General features: G+C 39.1%; 1 protein-coding gene across 1 annotated transcript in view; it reads left to right on the top strand.

Annotated features, from left to right (window-relative positions):
* Positions 1-1974: 1974 nt before the first annotated feature.
* LOC139452691 (prominin-1-like) overlaps positions 1975-26451 on the top strand; it is a 123358-nt gene continuing 98881 nt past the window's right edge. The window contains exon 1 of the mRNA XM_071234239.1: positions 1975-2399. Within this exon, the coding sequence (XP_071090340.1) occupies positions 2243-2399 (157 nt within the window). The 5' untranslated portion in view covers positions 1975-2242. The remainder of the gene's footprint in view (positions 2400-26451) is intronic.

The raw sequence follows: 26451 nt of genomic DNA, 5'->3' as shown, positions 1-26451 counted from the left end.
GATCCGGGTAAGAATGGGTCTTCACTAACCAATGCTTGTCGTAAGAGGCGACTTACAGGATCGGGTGGTCAAGCTCGGTGTCTTGGATGATGCATGTCATCGTATCTCAAATGCGTAGATCTTTGCTTATGATGTCAATCACTGAATTTTTTGGTCCAGACCCGATTATTTACCGAGCGCCGTCATATAGATGGAATATTGTTGAGTGCGACGTTAAACACCAAACAAACATGCAAACACACATCAAACGACCCGGGTCAGAATACACTTCCAGTAGCCAGCTTCGAAGATGATCTACGACCAGAAAGACCTTCAACCGCCACAACTAAGGGAAATGTTGATGAAATACATGATGTGATTGTGGATACTCGACGACACCACACGTCACACAGCCAGTACAGCAGGCATCGCTCTCGAGGAAGTTGAGAACATTCTGAGGAATAGACTTTGCATGACAGCACGCCGGGTTCCAAGTCTTCTGACGTCTGATCAGAAACACGCCAGAATTTACGTCGTCTTGAAGCAGATCCAGTTACCTTTTTTTTTAGCGATTTGTACCCATGGATGACTCCTGGTTCACGTACCCTATCACCCAGAGACTAAACAGTGGAAACATCTAACGTATCCTTCTCTGAAGATGAAGGCAAAGTCTGGCAGGGTGATGGCTTGTGTTTTCTGGGATTCTAAATGAATCCTACTGTTGAACTACATCTCGAAAGGTCAGATGGCCAATGGCCAATAATACCCTTATCTGCTTAGAAAACTGCGTGAGAATATCAAGGCTGAACGTTGTGGAAAACTCACAAAAGATGTTGTTCCATCACAACCAACACCAACAAGCCAGACCATCATGGTTTTCAAACCTACCTTGTACATAGCACCACTTGATATATATTTAACGCTTACAATCAGCAGTCAATACTACAAATATTTAATGAACTAACTTCATATTCCAAGGTCGAGGTATAGCTGCAAGATTGCGGAGTAAAGTAACATTCAATCATTTATTCGCTCCCAAGGGCTTGAACCCCTGAATGCGGGTTAGAATAGGTTTTCAGCAACTCTTCGTAAGAGGCGACTAGCGGGATCTGATTGTCGGGGCTCGGTGTCATGGTTAATGTATGTCATTGTATCCAAATTCCGTGGATCGATGCTCATGATGTCAATCACTGGATTGTCTGGTCGACTCGTTTATTTACAGACCGCCGTCATAAAGCTGTTATATTGCTGAGAGCGGCGTTGAACAACAAACAAACAAACAAATCAGCAACGCAAACATTAATTGTGCAACACAAGACACACTCTGCATGTTGATACATGTACACATTCCAATACAACAGTGTGTTGACTGAGTGAGTTAATGAAACTTTAACGTTCGATCAGAAATAGTTCAGCCGAACGGCGACATTACCCTAGCTAAATATGAAGGCACTGTCGCTCAAAACAAAGTCTCAGTTTCTCTCTCCATTATTTCCTGACGCATTACCTTTATATTCCGATAATGTACCGTTACTCTGCTTCTATATTACATAACTAGGCTATACACACAGTATATACAATAGCAGTCATGGTTGAATGTGTACCATGTATGAGCGCTCCAGACTGACCCTGAACATAACGCAACAGAAGCGTGTACGACAAACATGTCATTTAATTGCAACAAACATGCAATCTAATGACATTATATAATCACGTGAATTGACTGTAAGCAGTTCAAGCAACTGTTCCGTGATATCGTTTACGTTTTAGCGGGTCCGTGTTCTAAACAAACGCGATATATTTAATTATTATGCCACTCGCTAAACAGGGATCCAACCACAGCTAGCTCTTCTGTCAGTTGTGAACTTGGCGGCTATAAATAGACCACCACGTGGTGGGTCTTGATAGGCAGCGCATCGCGAGGGCCGGGCAAGTCACTACAAGACTGTTGTGGAAAGTACGTCAACAGTAGGTCTTCATTGTGTTGGCACCAAAGGGAGGCAAGCGCTGTCACCGAAGCATAGAATAGTTAGATAGTGTTCAATGGTGTGTGTTCAACTGTAGCGGTGTTGTGGCGTGCGCGTTCGACGTGCTTCCTGTTTGAAACTCAGAGAACGGCATTGTCAGTGACGGGAGGCCGTTTGTTATCGATCGAGATTAATCATGAGAATTGGCGATACATAGAGGATAAGCTAACATCAAAAAGGCGACTTGGGCGCCGGGTCGTCGTTGTGATGCGTTGTAGTTTAACAGCACACTCAACATGAAAGGACAAGGATATTTTGACGGACTTGTATGTGTGTTTCTGTTAATTGTGCCAGTGATTGGTGATGGGTTTATCTATGAGGATAATACCAGTGAGGACTTGGGACATGTTAGAAATTCAAACGGAACAATATTATGGGGTTCCCTACCGAAAGGTAAGTGTTTTTCAAATTTGTTTATGTTTTTGGCAGTATCTGCATTTGGAGCCAATGTCAAAGAGAATTGGTTAGTTTAATAGCACTGGTGTCTCGACTTGATCACTTTTAAATTGCTCCAAGACAGACGTGACAAATTGGGTAGAATGGGAATTAACAAGTAGTTGGTCCTTGTCTATTAAAGCAATACAGGCAAGATATTTCCTGAGTACGAGCGTCGAGTACCACGCAACACTCATTTATCAGAAGCCGCTACTGCCGTGGTGACAGTCGTAAATTATCCATCCCATTCTCTTGTAGAATTCAGTATGGGATATAAATGTTTTATAAATGCGTATTTCGCTTACCGCACGAACCTGGCATCGACCATGGAGGCTTGGTCGCCGGTTGTGTTTACCCAAGAACGATATTGCCACTATTGTCAGCTTAGAGCATCCACACCAATCTTTGGGTAGCCTTTATGGCATCAACCTAACACTGGCTTAATGGACAACGGCTGATAATATCTTTACTATGACAATAGCTGGACAATTGTTGCGTTCAGGAGATGTTGCCAGGTCGTTCTTACAGATAGAAGAATTTATGATTCGTGCTTATTTGCAAGTCGTGTTTATGATATCTAGCGGAAGAATGAATGGCTTTTATCATTGTTGGCGACTCATGGACAGATACTGGGCGCCTCTTCGCAAACATTTTAGCCTTGAGCGATATCATTCTTTCAATTCTATTCATTAATGTTTTTTGTCCATTGAATCTCATCACCAACACTTACTGTTTGTGTGAACCGATTCTGTCTACATCGGTCAAGAATCAAATACATACAACAAATCTATCGCGATCTAACGTCAAGTGTTGCTCTATATTAACAAGTAATGCCAATGTTTCGTAGCTGTTCCCAATTGTTCAATGTACATAGTAGTTATATTGATGGTATTGTAAAACACAGGTCTAGTAAATATGTCACTTGGCGCTGTGTCGTAAATATGGCAATGCAGAGCCGTGGATTCAGTAACCAAAGACACAATACCAGTTTAATATACACTGAAGTATTGATTATTTCAATATGTCGGGTTGTACGGCGATACGAACGAAATACAAGGCAATTGAAATGCGTGTGATGTACATCAGAGTCGAGGATGCTTGTTCCACAAGACGTGTGTTCCGACTGAAGGTCGGCGTTTTACTATGTGCCTTATTGAAATCCCTCTTCAACCGTAGAAATTAAATTACCACACTACGAGTAGTTCGCAGAAAGGTGTGGGTTAATTAATGACGAGTTGCAGCATTGAACATCTGTTTGGTGTGCCGCGAATCTTGCTAGGGACGTGTAGCTTTGGGAACTGTTCAGGCTTTAAGTCCCTATTCATACTCTGTTAGACACGCAATCGCTTTTCGACCCAGTGTAGTATTACGCTTTCTGAATGGCCCCTACACTATCACTGTATAGATAACATGGGATCTGTAAGCAGGGTAACGATTATTTCCACAGCTAAGGTGATTTATGTTCATGGCACTTATTTCAGCTAATCTTGGCTCAAAGAATTATTTTTTTGGTATTATTGAATACCAATGCCCATGTTTATTAAGTATGTGAGCATTTGTTACACTGGTTCTTTTCACACAAAAATCCATTATTACGTTCATTGGTATATAACTTTGATTACGATTTTGATAAAGTTCAATCAGTTCCTGTTGTCATTGTTTTAAGCTACTTTTCCAACATTGGAGGCCAGAGGATATTGAGGCTAGTATTACTCCGCCATACCTATACATTGAATAGAATAATTACAACAATCAATATCAATTGGTTGATCAATACACGATTGTATTGATAAATGATTAGGAACTAAATGCATTACACAATCTGTTCACAAATGACTTCCACTTGGAAAAGGCTATCTATCAAACCCTTCTCAATAGGATTAGTCTCTATCTTTCTATCCACCCTGGTCCTTTATCAATTCATTAGTTCCTTGTTGTCCATCCCTCTTACCTTCTCCCCCAATCTCCAGTTGCAGGGTTCAAGTTCCAGTTTTACACTGATACTGATCCTTTATTGCCTAGTTTCACACTGATTATTATCCTTGGTTGCCTAGTTTCACACTGATTATGATCCCTTGATGCCTAGTTTCACACTGATTATGATCCCTTGATGCCTAGTTTTACAATGATACTGATCCTTTATTGCCTAGTTTCACACTGATACTGATCCTTGATTGCCTAGTTTTACACTGATACTGATCCTTGATGCCTAGTTTTACACTGATACTGATCCTTGATGCCTAGTTTCACACTGATACTGATCCTTTTTTGCCTAGTTTTGAACTGATACTGATCCTTTATTGCCTAGTTTCACACTGATACTGATCCTTGATTGCCTAGTTTCACACTGATACTGATCCTTGATGCCTAGTTTCACACTGATACTGATCCTTGATGCCTAGTTTCACACTGATACTGATCCTTGATGCCTAGTTTCACACTGATACTGATCCTTGATGCCTAGTTTCACACTGATTATGATCCCTTGATGCCTAGATTTACACTGATACTGATCCTTTATCGCATAGTTTCTCACTGATACTGATCCTTGATTGTCTAGTTTTGAACTGATACTGATCCTTTATTGCCTAGTTTCACACTGATACTGATCCTTTTTTGCCTAGTTTTGAACTGATACTGATCCTTTATTGCCTAGTTTCACACTGATACTGATCCTTTATTGACTAGTTTTACACTGATACTGATCCTTGATGGCCTAGTTTTACACTGATTATGATCCCTTGATGCCTAGTTTTACACTGATACTGACCCTTGATTGCCTAGTTTCACACTGATTTTTGTCTTTGGTTGCCCAGTTTCACACTGATTATTGTCTTCGGTTGCCCTGTTTCACACTGATTTTGATCCTTGGTTACCCAGTTTCACACTGATTTTGATCCTTGGTTGCCCAGTTTCACACTGATAATAATCCTTGGTTGCCCAGTTTCACACTGATAATAATCCTTGGTTGTCTAGTTTCACACTGATAATAATCCTTGGTTATCTAGTTTCAAATTGATTATCGCCCTTGGTTGCCTAGTTTCACAGCAATTATGATCTTTGGTTGTCAAGTTTCACACTGATTATGATCCTAGGTTGCCTAGTTTCACACTGATTATGACCCTTGGTTTATGACTGGTCCACTTGGGCCTCTTCCCACACAAAGCTGATACCAAGAGACTACTGTACAAACTTCACAGAGTTAAACTGAACTGACTCTCCTCGGTGGCTTCCTGGGGTAGCCTAGTGATTAAGGCGTTGGCTCATCATGCCAAAGACCTGGGTTCCATTCCAAATCTGGCCACAATGGGTTAAACCCATTTTGTGCATTCCCTGCCAATATTTTACTTGTATATTATTGAAGTGGTGCCAACCATCTTTCACTTTCTGTCAGCCTTATTCAGTGCTGACATGTTTTGCTTTTATATGCCACCATTTACTCTTGTTGACTGAAACAGGGTGACATATTTTAATGATATTTTCATCTCAATGATAGGGGGCACGGGTGGCCCAGTCGTCTAAGGCGCCGCGATTCGCTGTGCAGAGTTGCGTCCCTTGGGCACGCCAGAAACCTATGATTGTGGGTTCAAATCCCGGTTCGCCCCGATTATGTTTCTAGGTTTGTCAGCACCATACCCGTGCTCGTGGGTTTCACCGAAGTGATAAACGTCTGAGACTTGCATCACTTCGGGCTTTCCTCCCACATTAAGCTGACACGCCGCGATATAACTGGAATTCTGTTAAAAGCGGCGTTAAACCCAACTCACTCACTCACTCACTCATCTCAATGATAACTCCTAGCAGAGGCCGCTGATGGGAGGCCTCGGAGCCTGATGCTTGGTGTAAGTGGCTCAAGACTGTCACTTGGCTGAACGCATGTCGTGGTCCCCAATGGCAGCTGGAGTTGTCTCTCATCAATCACTGGTTTAGTCAGTCCAGACCCACTCCCCTGGATATATGTGGGTGGCCCAGGAGGAACAAAACCATTTTTATTAACAACATCACATTATTTTCCAGAACTTTAGCGTGTCATGTTTTGTACTTCTATGGAACCAAAGAACTGACTCTTTTACCAGCATTTTCAAGGAAGAGATTTTCTTCAAGCACATATCGACTCCCCCTTCCACTCCCCAAGATTATCCAATTCACAATTCAATAAATCAGCTAGAAACGAATTGATGCACTCACTATTGTTTATTGTGAAAGATACTTCTGATGTAAATATTGACCTGATGCTAGTTGGAAATGCAATTTTACCTAATCGTGTGAACAAAAGCATTTTTAGGAATGTACATACATATATAAAGAAAACAAAAAGGTTTGAGTGAGCAGTGTGAATGTACATACGTTTCTCTATCTCTTTCTTCTCCTTTCTGTCATTTGATTTATTAACTGTAAATAAGCATACATGTAAATCTATGGGAGAGGGCGTTCTAAGTTGTGATAACTTGTGCCCAGTCCTTTTCATGAGAATAAAATATGTTTAAACTAACTAAATTCACAGTCCTCACAGTGATCCTGGGAACTTAGGTCTCATATACCTGAAGTACCACGGGAAGGTGTTAAAGCCAACTCAGTCGTCCACTTCGATGCCCAATATATGAAAAAACTGGCATACAGGACATGTGCTTTGCAGATCTTCTAAACTCCTCTGTACAAACCGGATCTTCGATAAGAAATAAATTCTTCATTTCTTTCACACATCTGTCGACAGTCACACCTCCAATCAATAAATCTGCTGATGTTGTTGTCTCATGCTTTTACAACCACTACTTCACACAGGGTTACGTTGGAGTCGACACAGTTCAATATGTGCAAACTATGCAACAATATTTGCTGAAAACTTGTTGGTTAGCGATGGCAAACAGAATGAAGATGTTTAGTTAACGTCACTATTTACTTTAATGTTCAGATGATAATAGATAAGAATTTTTTCTCAGTCTCTGAGACTTTGATGTTGTTGTGCGAAAAGTATTACGGTAATTTATTGATGATTGTTTCATAATGAATAAGAAAATGCCTTCTCAGCCAATATTGATAATCAAGAATATTTGTTTTAACTGATTACTGTGATAATCTGTGTTAAAAATGTTCGAGTTTTTTTCAAGCTCAAACTTTCTAGTAGTTAGTTAGTACATGGCCCATTTTGGATGTTCCCTGTCGTGATATTGCTGGAATATTGCTAAAGGCGGCATAAAACCAAATTCACTGACTCACCATTCAGTGCTCAGTAACTAGTAATATGAAATTTGCATAACACACCTTTGATTTTATAGTTAATGGTATTACTTACTATTAGAAATGGTGGGTTGAAATAAATTAAAATCAATGTGATTTTTAATATTTTAATTTTTTGGAAAATTATTTTTGAGGTTGAACAGTATAGTGTTAGAAATTAATTTGGTCGTGGTGTCCTTGATGTCCTCTGCTATAACCAAGGGCCCCTCCATCCCTGTTTGTTAACATTAGGGTTGTGACAATGGTTCTTTCAAGTTATTCTTAATTTTGACACATGTTACAGAGAAGATTTTCTTCTCCTGATGAGGTGTTTGCCCTTGGCAAGTCAATGTATGAATCAATTGTATTATTAAAAACTATCAGCAATGCTTTGGTTGCATTTTATACTTGTGTCATTTAGTTTATTTCTATTCATTAAAACTAGAGCTAAGGAGAATAAATAAAATTTCATGAATAATCTTAACAACTGGAAATTGACAAACTTTATGTGGAACTGTAGACAATCACTGGCTACCAATACAAAGCACTCATTTCCGTACATTGATGTCGCCAACTTGACATGCATTAAACTTGCTAATGTTAAAGCAAGTCATCATAAAGCTGCCATACATCAAGACCAACACGCCTAGCCAACTGAAGTGACAATGCAGAGAGTGAGTGAGTATGGTTTTACGCCGCTTTTAGCAATATTCCAGCAATATCACGGCGGGGGACACCAGAAATGGGCTTCACACATTGTACCCATGTCGGGAATCGAACCCGGGTCTTCGGCGTGACGAGCGAACGCTTTAACCCCTAGGCTACCCGACCGCCCCGACAGTGCAGAGAAGTGTTTCAATATGCAGAGCAGTTTTTGAGTATTTTTGGGTATTCAGTTATAGAGGTTATTTAGTTCAAGACATACAGTTTGGGGGCATTTTAAAGAAGGGGAGGAGGGGGTAGGGGGCTTGAGTGAGTGAGTGAGTGAGTGATTGAATGAGTGTCCTCCTTCTCTAACTTTAACTAACTATTTCAGTAATTAGACACTGGGTGTTCCTATCATTAATAATACCAGATAAGTATGGCTGGTAGAGTCTATGAAATGAAGACTCGATGCATCTGAAGAAAATGGAAGCATGACATTGAGGCATGTGAGTCAACATGAAAGCATACATGCAATGTGTTTCTGAAGACAGTATTGATTAGGGTTGAGAAACGCAAGTTTAAGTTGTATTGCAATGTTACAATACACAGCATGCATCTGTATACACTGACTGTATTTTGTGAAGGTTACAGAACAGTCTTCCCTTTATGTTTTTTGTGTACTGGGGTGGTCGGGTAGCCTTGTGGTTAAAGCATTCTCTCGTCAAGCTGAAGACCCGGGTTCAATTCCCCGCATGGGTACGATGTGTGAAGCCCATTTCTGGTGTCCACTGCCTTGATATTTCTAAAAGTGGTGTAGAACTATACTCACTCTTTGTATTCTACATTCGGCAGGAGGTTATTGGAATAGCCTCATGTTACTGCAGTTGCTCCTAACAGTGTTTTCATTCAATAGTGATGCATGGGAGTCAGAGTCCTGGAACAGCCATATTGGTCAGATTGTGTATTGATCAAACTAAAGGCTTTAATATACTTACTCAAAGAAGTTAAAGAACCCAATTCTTTCATATTACTACAGTTAATCTGTCATGCCAGATCAAAGAACATTTATGCAGGTTATTGACTTCACACTCAGAAGGCTCGTTCTAATTTAGTTGAAAACAGCAATCATAGAAATGAAAGAAAATATGAAAAAGATTGCCTCTTGGCATTATGACCTTGAATGTCATTAACTCAAGAAGAAGAATTGGCCAGCCGTTGAAAAAAGTAAATGTGAGGAAAATACTGTCAGCAAGTGTCTGAAACTCATCAGAGTAAACTGAGAGCACATTTAAAAAACTGTAGTCCATTGGAAAAACTGTAGGCCCAGTGGAAAAACTGTAGGCCCAGAGGAAAAACTGTAGGATAGTGGAAAAAACTGTAGGCCCAGTGGAAAAACTGTAGGCCCAGTGGAAAAACTGTAGGCCCAGAGGAAAAACTGTAGGCCCAGTGGAAAAACTGTAGGCCCAGTGGAAAAACTGTAGGCCCAGTGGAAAACCTGTAGGCCAGTGGAAAAACTGTAGGCCCAGTGGAAAAACTGTAGGCCCAGTGGAAAAAACTGTAGGCTCAGTGGAAAAAACTGTAGGCCAGTGGAAAAACTGTAGGCCAGTGGAAAAACTGTAGGCCCAGTGGAAAAACTGTAGGTCAGTGGAAAAAACTGTAGGCTCAGTGGAAAAACTGTAGGCCCAGTGGAAAAACTGTAGGTCAGTGGAAAAACTGTAGGCCAGGGAAAAACTGTAGGCCCAGTGGAAAAACTGTAGGCCAGTGGAAAAACTGTAGGCCAGGGAAAAACTGTAGGCCAGGGAAAAACTGTAGGCCCAGTGGAAAAACTGTAGGCCAGTGGAAAAACTGTAGGCCAGTGGAAAAACTGTAGGCCCAAACATTTTAACTGAAGCAGGGAGACATACTCTTACAATATAAATAATAAAATACAACACCAGAAGCTTTTACTGCTATCACACCAAGTTCCCAGAGACTGGTGATAGATGATGCCTACATTTATCAGATAATTATCAGCCTTGTGACTACACGTCATACACCATGTGAAAGGTCTAATCCTACTGTTCATAACATGAAAGTTCTGTTTATCTCATAACTTAAATATTGCTTTATCAATAATTACTTAAACAAACTGGAGGCCAAAAGGGCCTGCTGAAATTTAAAACTACCAACCCGAAAACAAATCTGTCGGATCCATCCCCCACCCGTACTCCAACCCCCCACTCAGAGAGGATTTTGATATTTTGGACCCCTCCCTTTTAAATTTGCTTGATCCGCCCTTGTAGCAGAGGATATATATCAGTGTGAGCATCAGGCAGTGTACACAGAGGCACAATTACTTCAGATGGAGACTTATGGTGCCAATTACTCCGATTTGAAAGTTCTTAACCATGGGGCAGATGTCATCTCAAATTAGACAGAGTCATGTCATATTGTAGGCGTCACAGCATATATATCGTAATTGGTCAAATCAGTTATGGATGTCCACCCTGGCTCTGACTAGCATGCAGCTGACATCGGCACCAAGGGAGATAACTAGGTTAATTGTTTTCCTGCTGAGTCGTCACGACCTGACAATGACAACATGATCAGCTCCTGTTTGGTGGGTTGAGGATCCCTCAACCAGAGTGTGAAGATCCATATGCTGCAATGGGGCCAAGAGGTAATTGATCACAGGACCCAAATCAGCATAACTAACTTTCTTTTATGGCATCTCTGAAGGGGGCTTGTCATTTGCCAAGCTACACTGGAACTGGCCTGGTATCTAAAGAGAATAATTGAGAACCCTTAGCTCTTAATCTGCTATGGCTTCCGAAAAATCTAGCATTGTATGAAGAGAGTGACAGAGAGAATTAGAGTGTGTGCTGTCGTGGGAGGCTATCAACTGCATGTCATCGCTAATTTAAATCAGAAACGACTCACTGGTGCACTGCTAATATCAAACTCAGTGATACTGGGTGAGGCTTTGTTTGTGTGGGTAACTTTTAATTGTTTCATTTATGAGGTACACAACCTTTCAGAATCAATACATTTTGATTTTGTTTGTTTGTTAAATTCACACTAACATTGGACTAGTTGGGATTAGTACAAGCAGCCACTCATACACTGCTTTTGTTTGTTTGTTGTTTAACGCCGCAGTCAGCAATATTCCCACTATTTGACAGCATTCTGAAAATAATCGAGTCTGGACCAGACAGTCCACTGATTGACATGAGCATCGATCCACACAACTGACATACGATGACATGCATCAACCACGCCTGACCACCCAATCCCGTTAGTCGCCCCTTATGACAAGAGTAATCACCTTTTATGGCAAGCATGGGTTGCTGAAGACCTCTTCTACACTGGATCTTCACCGGTCACGAAGGATCATAATCAGTGTGAAACTTGACAACCAAGGATCATAATGAGTGTGAAACTTGACAACCAAGGATCATAATCAGTGTGAATCTTGACAACCAAGGATTATAATCAGTGTGAAACTTGACAACCAAGGATCATAATCAGTGTGAAACTTGACAACCAAGGATCATAATCAGTGTGAAACTTGACAACCAAGGATCATAATCAGTGTGAAACTTGACAACCAAGGATCATTATCAATGTGAGCAATGACAAGCATGGGTTGCTGAAGACCAATGATATTTCCACAATTAATATTTATTCATAAGTCCTCCAAACACTGCCATCACATTCTGTTTCCTGTTTCACTCATCCATGAACCCCGGGGCACCAAACACTGCTCTAAGTAGCTGGTCACCTTCATGTGCAGGTATTAAGGGTCACTGGCTTCAAAATATCTTTTTATTTGAAATAGCATGTGATGTCTTGTTATAGAACAATGGCTAGTGCTCTCGGTGTATAATGCTACACATGGCCTTAGGGTGAGTGCTTCACGCTGACATTCAATTTCCTCGTGTGGTAATTTACCATGCTGTAAAGTTAAAAAAACCATGCAAGCCGCTATAAGGGGAAGAAATTGTAATTGCGATATGCCAAAAAAACACTCTCAGGTATAAGATGTTTATTTGTTATTGAGTATTTCTGCATATTCTGCTGATTACTCATCTTGGGCTGGTTACGGATCTTTTGACAAAAACTGTAATAGGATAACAAGCTCATGTGAAAATCAATTCTTGTGATACAAAAACTATGTGTCAATGATGAAGGCCTCGAACAACGAGCTTCACACGGACACAACCTTCTGATTGAAATAAAACATTGATCTAAATGACAGTTTCAGGATGTGACAAGAGCTGATATCTAAATTGTTTCGGACAACTTTGTTAAATCAGGCATGTAAGTTTGAATTTTTTAAGACTTTATTTGACATTGAATATCTGAATTGCAGCGTCATTTTGAAAGAAAATGACATGTTAATAATGATTGATTTTTGTCAGATCTTCTGATTCATCGTGAGGTTTGTTCAATCATTATATGAAAATGTTACACAAAAACATAATTATGTCATAAATTAGAGACCCTGTAACTGTGATGTCAAGTTTGTGAAGCATATTGAATGGTACTTTTCTTAAGGTGGCAATGAAGACTATACGTCTTGCTTCGAATACCTGGGATAACAGTTTTGTGAGGGTACATCTTCATCGTCATCCAACTAGACGTGAAATGATACATTGGTGCACCGGTGCATCATGAGTTTTTATGAGATACGATACACCATGCATTTTCTTCTGTATCGATTGATACAAGACGATACCTGCTAACATATATTATTGCTTACATAATGACCCCCCGGCTTTTTTGTCAGTCACAAATCGCAAAATGTGTTGTAATTACTAAAAACAGCCACAATGAACATGTGTCTACAGGAAGCTTGTCCTTTTGAACAACTTGTTCTGAGATATTTATAGTCAAGATATTTTCACACGATTTGATGAAAATATGTACATCGCAATACATATTGTATTGTGAGCTTTGTATCGTGATATGTATTGTAAAGTGACTTTGCTGTATCATTTCCCCTCTACATCCAACACATCATCTACACTGGCACCTGACTCTTGGTCATCTTCAGATACAGGTTTCTGTTGGTCATTACTGTGGGGATGTTAGACTAAAATCTAGTCTCTGAACATATCGTACACAAAAAAACAGCTGTTAAATTATCTTTAAAAAAATAATACAAATTTTCAGATACTGCAGTAATCTAGACTTGCCAAACATTATAGACTTTGCATGGGCTGTATTTGATCTATTTGTATCAGGGTCTGCAAGACAGACTATGTGTATGTGATCAAGGAAACTAACTTTTTCAATGGTAGTTTAGAGTATAACTCCTTCCCTCTTTCTTCTCCAGATGTTATGATTATGCCTAACATCCCACAACATTAGGTAGTTCCTAATTTAACACAACACAGGATAGTTGTTGTTTATGTTAGATAACTTGTTTATCTCATTAAGAGACCTGCCAAAGGAGATATTTTCATGAGTGGCTCAGGTGAGATCCCCAAGTTGACCAGAAAAGACAAATGTTCTATTATTATGTTTTTTCTAACACTTATGATACCACATGTACTCTAAAACCATAGTGTCAGTGACACAGGCTGAAAGTAAAACGTTATTTTACACTCCAGTGGATAAACTATTTTATTTTCCCAGATAAATACTTAAGCATTCATTGCATGCAGACATTATCATCCCCGTTCAAATGGCCTATGCTCCTGAAAAACTACCCATGCAGTAGGGCTGGAACGGATAACTCGGGTACCCGCGTGGGGTGGGTACTGAGTAGGATCCGGGTACCCACAGGACTACCTGGACTCATGGTAAGTCACGTGATATATTGTTTAATGACAACAGTTATCTAAAACTCTATGGGTACACTACAAGTTCTTTCTGACTATGCATCCATTCCTTCTGATTTTTCATATGGTTGAATAAAGATATAACTTAATTCAGCTTCAGTGTATGAATGACCAGATCGTTTAATACATGTATCTAAATACGTTTTTCCTGGACTATGCTAAAAATGTTCCCAATCGGACATTTTGAGACATCTCCTGAGACCTACAGTGGGTACCCGGGTAGGGTCGGGTAATAGGGGGTGGGTACCCAGGTAGTAAATTTGGACTCATCCCAGCCCTACCATGCAGTATGCAACTAGTAGAGCCAATAAGCTATTGCCGTTCATCAGTCATACAAATCTTTCATTGGTGGAAGTTGAGGGATGTCCAGAATTAGGGTCATCATCAAGGCTTGTTCTCGTAGCCTAAAACATAGCTGCCCCATTTTGCTAGAATATTGCCGAGTGCAGCGTTAAACAAGCAAACAAACAAACAAACAAACAAACTTTCCCTCCACATTAGGATGACACACCGTTCTACGGAGGTATTCTTTAGCAAGTCTTTAACACTAACTTCCTCACTTATTGGAATAGCTGTAATTGAAGGCAGTGAAGTGTTTCTTTCCACTGTAAAACCAAACCAACCAATTGAGTACACGGCTTCAATATGTACATATAGTAATATACAGTGATCATTGTTCTGTTATTACCATTTCCTGATAGGCTGAGAATCTCAATGTATGATAAAGGACCTCCTTTTGAGCCCTGACCACAGTGTTTGACTGCTGAAAATTTCAATGTATGATAAAGGACCTCCATTTGAGCCCTGACTGCGAGAATTTCAATGTATGATAAAGGACCTCCATTTGAGCCCTGACCACAATATCTGACTGCTGTGAATCTCAAAGGACCTCCTTTTGAGCCCTGACCACAGTGTCTGACTGCTGTAAATTTCAATGTATGATAAAGGACCTCCATTTGAGCCCTGACTGCGAGAATTTCAATGTATGATAAAGGACCTCCATTTGAGCCCTGACCACAATATCTGACTGCTGTGAATCTCAAAGGACCTCCTTTTGAGCCCTGACCACAGTGTCTGCCTGCTGAAAATTTCAATGTATGATAAAGGACCTCCATTTGAGCCCTGACTGCGAGAATTTCAATGTATGATAAAGGACCTCCATTTGAGCCCTGACCACAGTGTCTGACTGCTGTGAATCTCAAAGGACCTCCTTTTGATCCCTGAACACAGTGTCTGACTGCTGAGAATCTTGATGTATGATAAAGGACCTCCTTTTGAGCCCTGACCACAGTGTCTGACTGCTGAGAATCTTGATGTATGATTCAGGACCATCTTTTGAGCCCTGACCACAGTGTCTGACTGCTGAGAATCTTGATGTATGATTCAGGACCATCTTTTGAGCCCTGACTGCTGAGAATCTCGATGTATGATTCAGGACCATCTTTTGAGCCCTGACCACAGTGTCTGACTGCTGAGAATCTTGATGTATGATTCAGGACCTCCTTTTGAGCCCTGACCACAGTGTCTGACTGCTGAGAATCTTGATGTATGATTCAGGACCATCTTTTGAGCCCTGACTGCTGAGAATCTCGATGTATGATTCAGGACCATCTTTTGAGCCCTGACCACAGTGTCTGACTGCTGAGAATCACGATGTAGCATACAAAGGAGTGGACAGACGTGTTAATTTTTCTTACTCCTCTGCATTTTAGATCACAGGCCTGATCCTCCTGGTCTGCAATATTGATGGACATCATTAACTGTCAACACATTTCCTAATTCATGCTATCATCTTTTGACACTGAACAAAGCCTGTGTCATTTGATGTTGGGCGTCTCCTCTTGCAGCTAAATTAAAAATCTTGTTGTTGTGACCTTTCTTGAAAGTAACCAATACATTCAGCTCCAGTTCAGTTACCCCCCTTGCATTTGGATCTGGTAACAGTAGGCCAATATATTACTGGACCAGAAGGGTGAAATTGCTCAGGCTGTTTTTAGTTCATTAAGGTTTAACATTGGGGAATTTACTTATTATTTAATTATTATTGGCAGCATGGTGGACGTACCCTCAAAGGTGTGATCAGGATCTGGGGAGAGGAGAAATCAAGAGAACATGATTAAAATATGATATTAAAACCCGACTTTTGGGAACCATATGGCGCTCTGGATTAGAACAGGTCGCCAGCTTCCAATTGCTGATGGCAAGAGGCAATTCAGTTCAAGCCTTGACATGATATAAAAAGAAAAAACTTTAAGTATGAATTCAATGATCTGGCTGTGTGTCATTCAGGTTGATTGTTGATCCAGATACTAATTTAATATCTATTACAGCATTGAAAACAATGAAAGATGCAGACATTTTTAAAATTTGCAAGACAGCTACCGTACTGTCAGGAGTATAGGCCCAGGGACATTCTGTAAATCTTGAAATTAACGCGAGTGTGAATTCAATGTGAAAAATGCGATTAGTCTTTGTTCGCATTAATGAAACTTCGCATTTATGTCTCCAAAATGGCTATGAACAATGAGACAGCGTAACTGCACACTTTGGATAGCAGAAATACCAACTTGAATATATACACAAACACGGTTTATTCAGCTGCAGTTGTTACCAGTACACAAAAATGTAATTTAGAGAATAGGATTTACACAATAGCCATCCGGTGAGTTATCACTGCTGGGGTCAAGAGTTCTACCCACTCGTGTCAAACTGGGCATCAATGACCACTACAATCAGCGAACTGTTGTTGGTTAATCATTTTATTCCCATTGAACTCCTATAATGCCAGCCAACAGAATAAATATATAAACTGTGTGTTGTTTTTAAGAAAACACTGTTTATTGTTATAACGGAAGTGCTTTACTCAGTGCTAATAAGCGATGATATTTGTTGTCTGATTGGATTAAGGTAAGGATATGTATCATTCCAATGGGATGGGGGGAGTCTCATTGATTTTTAGTCACATTTTTGGCTAGGGGACAGCAGTTGTATCAATTTGGAGACATTAATTTGAAGATTTACAGTATCTGATCCACTCGTCAGAAGTTGGTTGGATATTACTTTCAATTTCATCAACAAGAACTAACAATATGTCAGTATTTTCAAGTCTTTGAAAGGCATTAGAAGTGATAATCATGGATGTCAAGTTGACATCCATAAATTCTCTTCCTTATCAATAATTTCTTTTATATGTTTACACTATGGCTGTTGCACAAATTACTGTATCAAATATTAAAATCAAAGAAAATTGTGAAAACATCATCTTTTTCATTGTCAAAACAGAGATAGTTCCATGTCCATGATCAAATGGCTGTATTAGCTAATTGCAAATATTTACCTGTGGCGGTTGTTGGATGTGATGAAGGAAGTCTTCTGTTCTGTAAAGAGAAGGTAGAAACAGATCGTGTAACACATGTCTCACACATTGTCAACACCATGAAACATGTCTTTGTGTCAGGTAAAGTTTTCCATTGTGTTATGTCATCTTACCTTTTTCATTGTTAAAATAGTGAAAGTGGTATTGTTTGTATCGTGATCACACACAGAATTATGTGACACCATATTGATTCTTAAAGAAACTTCTAAAATCACCCACAGTTTTGCTTTTTAGAAATTTTAATTATGAATAAACAAGGGATAAGCACACAAAGGTAACACTTATTGGTTTATTGAAAGTAAACCTTACCTGGATGACTTGTCCAGGCTATGAGACTGATAAATATCGATGGTGTTGATGTTTCTTATGTAACCTGGGGCGTTGTACTATTTTACAATGATTTTCTTTTGAAATATAGCAAACAATTACCGATAACAAGCAACTAAGGAGCTGCTACTTGATGACAACTGTTATTAGTTGGCTTGACAGCTTTCTTGTCTGGTTTGGGAGAGCTGCAGAAATTTGGTTGGGGGTGTGTGTGGATGGGGAGGGGGGTGGAAGGGTGGTTTGGTGGGGTGTGGGGTGGTACATCCATCTTTAAACAGACAGTAAAACCAGGAAGTTAGGTGGAACTATGGATTTGTCTAGGATTCTATATTAACTGTCATCAGCAGAAAAATTGTGAAACACATATTATTTTGTTCAAAATTGGGATTTTTGAAAGTTCTTATTTTCCTAAATTATTAGGTACTTTACATTCTTCTATCTTTATTGCTTTTGTTATCAGTGAAATAAAAAGCCCTTACATTAGATATTAACATGAATTGGGAATATTTACTGACATTTGCTGCAAATTCGGGGCCCAATATTGGCCTCTTAGGAGGTCTAGATAATCTCCTGGGAACATATAAGCTTATGACACTATTGAGCAGATTTGGCAGGAATATAAAAAAATTATATCTTTAGTTTTATGTCTGAAATTTAGGGTTGGCAAATATGTAACCAAATATCTTTTTAAAATAAAACGCCTCTGAAAGAAAGATGCTACTGGTATACCAGCAAGTCTTGTAAACTCTTTCAAAGAATGTAAATTAATGATTGCACTAATACAATTATCAGAACATCACTGGTAATATTTCAGTAATAACTGAGTCAATAAGACTTGACAAGTCACTCGAAGAACATAAAGGTTAATATTTCAATAATAGCTAAGTGAACTTGACGGTTCACCCAAATGGATAAAGATTGATTGAGTTTCAGCGATTTTGCTAATTCCCTTGCAAGGACAAAAGGTTAGTGGAGAAGAATTCCTAACTACTGCAGAACAACAGTTAAATGTACCATCTCCTCAGACTGCCTGGGTCTGAGATTGTGTACCAGAATACCAGCCTTAATGGCTTGACTAACAAGTATAATTTGGCCTTAATGCCTTGAATTAGCAGTTGTCATTTGGCCGTAGTGCCTTGAGTTAACAGCTGTCATTTGGCCTTGATGCCTAGAGTTAACAGTTATCATTTGGCCTTAATGCCTTGAGTTAACAATTGCCATTTAGCGTTGATGCCTTGAGTTAACAGCTGTCATTTGGCCTTAATGCCTTGAGTTAACAGCTGTCATTTGGCCTTAGTGCCTTGAGTTAACAGTTGTCATTTGGCCTTAGTGCCTTGAGTTAACAGTTGTCATTTGGCCTTAATGCCTTGAGTTAACAGTTGTCATTTGGCCTTAATGCCTTGAGTTAACAGCTGCCATTTAGCCTTGATGCCTTGAGTTAACAGCTGCCATTTAGCCTTGATGCCTTGAGTTAACAGTTGTCATTTGGCCTTAATTTGAGTTAACAGCTGTCATTTGGCCTTGATGCCTTGAGTTAACAGTTGTCATTTGGCCTTAATGCCTTGAGTTAACAGTTGTCATTTGGCTGTAGTGCCTTGAGTTAACAGCTGTCATTTGGCCTTGATGCCTAGAGTTAACAGTTATCATTTGGCCTTAATGCCTTGAGTTAACAGTTGCCATTTAGCGTTGATGCCTTGAGTTAACAGCTGTCATTTGGCCTTACTGCCTTGAGTTAACAGCTGTCATTTGGCCTTAGTGCCTTGAGTTAACAGCTGTCATTTGGCCTTAGTGCCTTGAGTTAACAGTTGTCATTTGGCCTTAATGCCTTGAGTTAACAGTTGTCATTTGGCCTTAATGCCTTGAGTTAACAGCTGCCATTTGGCCTTGATGCCTTGAGCTTACAGCTGCCATTTAGCCTTGATGCCTTGAGTTAACAGTTGTCATTTGGCCTTAATTTGAGTTAACAGTTGTCATTTGGCCTTGATGCCTTGAGTTAACAGTTGTCATTTGGCCTTAATGCCTTGAGTTAACAGTTGTCATTTGGCTGTAGTGCCTCGAGTTAACAGCTGTCATTTGGCCTTGATGCCTAGAGTTAACAGTTATCATTTGGCCTTAATGCCTTGAGTTAACAATTGTCATTTAGCGTTGATGCCTTGAGTTAACAGCTGCCATCTGGCCTTAATGCCTTGAGTTAACAGTTGTCATTTGGTCTTAATGCCTTGAGTTAACAGTTGTCATTTGGCCTTAATGCCTTGAGTTAACAGTTGTCATTTGGCCTTAATGCCTTGAGTTAACAGCTGCCATTTGGCCTTGATGCCTTGAGTTAACAGCTGCCATTTAGCCTTGATGCCTTGAGTTAACAGTTGTCATTTGGCCTTAATTTGAGTTAACAACTGTCATTTGGCCTTGATGCCTTGAGTTAACAGTTGTCATTTGGCCTTAATGCCTTGAGCTAACAGTGGTCATTTGGCCTTAATGCCTTGAGCTAACAGTTTGAGTTTTTGTTATTGGCTTTGGTGAGTATTCTTGATGGTTTGTTCTAGATGAAAAAATAAGAATCAAGGTCACAAGTGAAATGATCAGTCATCCAGGTTACCAGAAGCTCATTAAAGAATTCTTTTGCATGCATTGTTCGAAGACATCAGAAAATAGCATGAATAATTAAGCCTACTGCAAATGAGAAGCACAGTATTCAATATAAGGACACTATAACCTACGGGAAATTTAACACATGCAACATTCATAATTATTTAAATAATGAGTTCCTAAAAGTAGCCTGTACATGGACCAATGTTAAATCAGAAGATAAACATTCTGTGTTTTCAATATGAACTTTAACCTGGAGATTTAATCACTGTTGATTGAACTGGGAACTGAACTCGAAGCGTGAACTTCTGGTTTCATCACTATTTAATACTGATTCTTAAACACATGCTCATGATAATGTCGGAATCGTACAATCGTTTCCGCCTTTAGAGGAGATTTCTTATGAACATGGAGAGGCTTTTGTCACTTTTCTTTTATTCAAATGTTATGTTTAGCATGCTTAAATCTACAAATAACCTAGCTCTGCACAGCATGTTTAAATAAAACGTGAACTCTTTGGTGCTAGCAAATATACTGAGTGAAGCGGCATGGGTTGAGTCCAGTGTTTTGAGTGGGTTGTTGATCTGAATTACGGAATCGCTGACAACAACAATATATTGTGCTACATATGCTCTAGCAGTTTGTTTTCACTGTAATACGTAACTCGAACATATGACAGGCACTGAAAGCATCTAGCAATTTCATAAACTAACATGAAGTTGGCACACCGAAAGAAAATTCAGCAAGCCTTGCAAGGTTTTGTTCTATACCACACGTTACTATTACAACGTCATATCGCTCATGAATTGTGACACAAAAGATATGATGTCACAGTCATATATACAACAAAAAATTCTCTGTTGTCCTCAAAACTTAAAATACTTTGTGTTTGGAGATTTCTATTGTGTTTTCTGCAGATCTGGGTTAGAAAAGGTATTCTTGCTTGCTGTAAGAGGGGACTAACAGGATCAGGTGGTCAAACTTGCTGACTTGGTTAATGCATGTCATCTTATCCCAATTGTATAGATTGATGCTCCTGATGTCAATCACTGGATTGTCTGGTCGATACTCGATTATATACAGGCCACTGTCATATAGCTGGAATATTTCTGAGTGTGGCATTAAACAACAAGCAAACCAACAAATTCATCTAGTAGTGCTAGGAACTCTGTCACTACATGACAGGAGTGGAGCAACCATAATTACTTATGAAAGAAGATAGAGACAGAAGTAAAATGATTAAAACATTCTAAATATATCTGATGTTTGCAACAGTCTGGGGAATTTATTGGGTTTTTTTACGTAGAAATATTCCGGAGTGAAAATATGAACTTTGTTCATTAGTTCCGGAAATTGAAGTATCAAGATTGTTATTATTGTCATTGTAATTAAGGAAAAATATTTTCATGGAACCAGAGACCACAATCATTATATGGTCTCTGATGGAACTAATGAAAAACACAAATTGATGGACACAAAGGAAATGGATTGTTATGAAAATATTAGAAAAAGTTTTATAAAATGGAATAATGTAATAACGCAAATAATAAAAAATATTAGCTATGAACGTCTGGGTAATATAAACAACAGGAGCCTGCTTCAGAGGAGAATGATGACAATATGGAGTAATTCTCTAGAATAGTGATCGATCTTTAAGTTTGTGACATACAACATTGATTAGGGCTCCACCCTGTTACCCAGGTACCCTCCACCCTGTTACCCGACCCACCCTGGAGACCTGTTGTAGATATTTAGAGATAGGTACAAACTGTCTGATTTGGAAACGTTTGACAGTAGCCCTGGCAAAATGTATTTAGATATACGTGTAAAACGATCTGGTCATGCAAACACTGAAGTTTACTGCATGAAGTTTTATCTTTATTCAAACATATAAAAGTCAGAAGGAATGGGGTGCATTGTCAGAAAGAAATGGGAACATTAGTGACTTATATTGTGCCCATAGAGTTTTAGATTGTTTTTGCTATTAAACAATATATCATGTGACTAACCACGGGTCCGGGTAGTCATGTAGGTACCCGGGTCCTACTCAGGACCCACCTGACCCGAGTACCCGAGTTACCCGTCCCAGTCCTAGCAGTGATGTACAAAGAGATGGGTTACAAGAAACAAACGTTGTTGAATAAACGGAATGTCAGAAAAAAAATATCAAAATCATCACATATATTCTGAAAATGTTCCTGAAACATCTTAATAATTTCAAGACGGCAAATTGTTAGTTTTGAAGGTTTATTTCATATTTGGAGATGCAAGACACAGAATTATTATCAATAAGGTATTTCTTAGTGACATGGCTTGTGGAACGTATCCACATGTTTGTGAGACATTAATATTTCATCCCCACATTGAGTAGAGGAGGATTTCTACAACACTCTTTCACAAAACCGAAATAGAAGTGATAGTTTTCAACAGAAATGACAAATTGGTATTTCATATTCCTTAAAATTTTTATTGGCGTTATTGCTTTCGTGAAATGAATTGCAAATGCTTTTCAACCTGGCCTCCCGTGGTGGACATTATGAGACAGGGAAATACTATCAGTCTTTCCTGATGTGGCGGTACAGGCCGACATTTTCACTAATTTCCACCACAGGTCCCAAGGGACCACAAAGCACACATAATTTGCCTTGCTGTCAGAGCTAAGTGTTGGAAGTGGGGAGGCTAAATTTAGAATCCCAACAGATTTCAAATTTGCACACGAAGATGAACTTTGACCCTTCCAATTGCATGATGGATAATTTTAAGAGAAAGCTGTTTGGTTGACTTTTGCTATGGAGAGGAAAGAACAGTCTTGTCAATAGTGTTACGTGGCAGTGTAATTTGTTGTTAAACAGTGATTGTGATTGTGCTGCATTGCTTTTGTTGAAATTCAGTGAAAGTTTGTTGTATTGTGATGTCAAACGTTATAGAAAAATGTGGAATTTCTGTGATGTTCTAGTGACACTGGACTGGTCAAGCACTATGTGGAAAGTGCTGGAAACTGGTGAGATTATATTAGTGGAGCGGGCGCATCCCTATCTCATCTTACATTTCATCTTACATATCATCTGACATTACATCAAGACCAGCTTTTGTATGAAGATAACATATCACCTCAGATTCCCAGCCTAGGTCTATCTCAGAAACCTGAGCTCTGTTGCAGATTGGTGAATATTATTATCAGTGAACTTTTTGATATCACCACAGCCATCATATTTTGTATATCTACTGCCATTGAATATTGTACTACCACTCTATTTTAACACCACCCACACTACCATTGTAATTGCTGTGCAGTAATTTGAATTGATTTGTAAAGTCTAGTTAATTTTGTAATGCAATTGTTGATTGTACCATTGTTCATTGTTTGTTGGTTTCATAATAAATTCTTTTCCGTACAGATTTCTAGACTAACAAAGTGCTTCATTTTGGAAATCGACACAAAACAATAGTGATTGTTATGTAGATTTCACTTGTGGAACAATCATTTCTCTGGCCACTGTAAATGTGTATAGTCGTAATGGTTGAATTGAAACTATTATTAATAGAAATAATTCAAGTTAATCCAGTGTTCCATCCATGTTATGTAATATGTCTTTTGAAGACTATTATCATTTAATTTAATACTACTGTCATGCTTTTAATGAATGTAATTATAGCTTTTTGTACTCCTATAATATGAACCAATGTCATTATTACAAATATTTGGCATGTTTTATTGAAAATTGACTTGACTTTGCATGCATTTGTGATGGTGCCATTGGTGGAGCAGGATACGCTCACCTTTCCGCAAACACCAGGTATCATTACTATTTGATAATGATTCATAAACACATGCTCATGATATAGTCGGAACAGAATAAACTCTGCTTTTAGCAGATTTTTCTTATGAATGTGGAAAAGATTTTGTCGCTTTTATTGTATATGATCGTCTCAATCGAAAGTGTATCCGAACATGAATACATATTGTAACAGTAGATAAATTATTGCATACAATAAAAAAAAAACATTAAAATATTTTTTCACCAATCCCATAATCCATTTCCAAATGATGTAGAAGACAATTTTTTCTTATATCAACAGCAGAGTATGGCAAAGAACATTAAAAATATTGATATGCAATAAATATCCCACACAAGGTAGCTTCACTCCAACTGTACTCCTACATCTGATCACATAAAAGAACACTAAAGTCAATGTCTTGTGGTCTGTGTAGCACTTATGATGCATGGCAGGCTTCCTATAGACAAGCAATATCCATTTTGGCAGAAATCAGCAATATACGAGAAAGCGCTTTCTATAGAATCTGCTTGGTTGTTGAATCCTAATGATAGATAAATCTCCTACATATTGAATACAGGAAGTGTTGGGATTGGCTCGCTGATATGGTCAACAGGCTGATGTGTGTGCTTGATAAAAGACTAATCTATTCTCACTGGAAGAGATTTGTTAGCAATTGTTAGTGCAGACATATGAGGCATGCACCAGTTGTCTGTGGGGGGTGGGGTGGGGGCTGTGGGGGTGGGGTGTTAGGGGGTGGGGGTAGTGGGGGTGGGATGTAGTGTGTGGTGTGGGGACGGTTGACGTGGTTGGGATGGTGGCAAAATGGTTTAAGTATTTATTTGTTATGCTGATACTGTTTGTATCTAGTGCTGTAATGTCAAGAAATGTGTGAAAACACAGCATTTAACCTCCCTCTTGTGATCACTCCTCTGCTGACAAGACCGTCTTTATTGTGAACATACACAGACATTTGTCACCAACAAGACATTAGACAGTAGCTACTGATGCCAGGTGTTATCACAATACCAGATGTGACACATCAATGACAATAATGATATCTGATGCCTTTCCTTTTTTCACTTGCACCATATGTCCCTTTGATTTTTCAGTTAGATAATTGAATTGCCTTTGCATGTGTTTGTGGTGCCACCAGTGGTTTAGGATGCTCTCACCTTTTCAGAAACACCTAATATCATCACTGTTTTATAGAGATTCATAAACACATGCTCATGATATAGTCGGAATAGTACAATCGACTTTGCTTTTAGCAGATATTTCTTATGAATATTGAAAGGATTGGGTTGCTTTTGTTTACCTGTCACTGAGGGAAGGTGTTGATATTGGGAGTTTTGTTGATGGCTGCTGTATTCTGTGTAATGTGATGTTTGAATGCCAGATTTGCCCTGGTATGTTTTCAGGTTTTTCCTTATTTAGTTCATGGATTTCACCAAAGTGGGGAATGTCTAAGACCAGCATCTGTTTGAGCACTCACTCACTCACTCACTCACTCACTCTCACTCTCACTCTCACTCACTCACTCACTCACTCACTCACTCACTCTCACACTCACTCACTCACTCACTCACTCACTCACTCTTACACTCACTCACTCACTCACTCACTCACTCTCACACTCACTCACTCACTCACTCACTCACTCACTGAATGTCGTACTTCAAGAAGGGTAATAAATAAACATGACTGACACAGCCACTCCCCAGTGAATTTACATTAGCAACCATGACCAACTGATTATCAATAAAATGTTACGTATTAGTCAGCAACAGTTATAACCACCCTCAAGCAGAACAATTGTTTTGTAGTGTTTATGAAAATATAAACATCCTGAAGAATAACAATATTCATCAATAGAACAGAAGTACAGAAGAAATATTTATTTATGCTTAGACCTCATTAATCCAAACTCCATTGTATCGATAAATCAATAAGGGTCAAGCATGGCTTCAGCTATTGGAGTGAATTTTGTGAATCAGTATTCAGTAAGTTTGTTGGATAGGCACCCCCAGATGGTCAGAGTGTTGTTATACGTTTACTTTTAGTACATTAAATCACCTATAAAGTTTATGAATATCTGAAGATTTGGTTCTGATAGAGTCCTTCTTTGTGCTATATGTATGTATGAAGATTTGGTCCTGTTAGAATCCTTCTTTGTGCTATATGTAGGTGTAAAGATTTGGTCCTGTTAGAATCCTTCTTTATGATATGGATACGTATGAAAATTTGGTCCTGATAG

The sequence above is a fragment of the Haliotis cracherodii genome, unplaced genomic scaffold (assembly GCF_022045235.1).
Source record: "Haliotis cracherodii isolate W230 unplaced genomic scaffold, xgHalCrac1.p SCAF_9, whole genome shotgun sequence".
Classification (NCBI taxonomy): domain Eukaryota; kingdom Metazoa; phylum Mollusca; class Gastropoda; order Lepetellida; family Haliotidae; genus Haliotis; species Haliotis cracherodii.
Note: the sequence above shows the minus strand (reverse complement) of the source record. Positions and strands in the feature narration are given on the sequence as shown.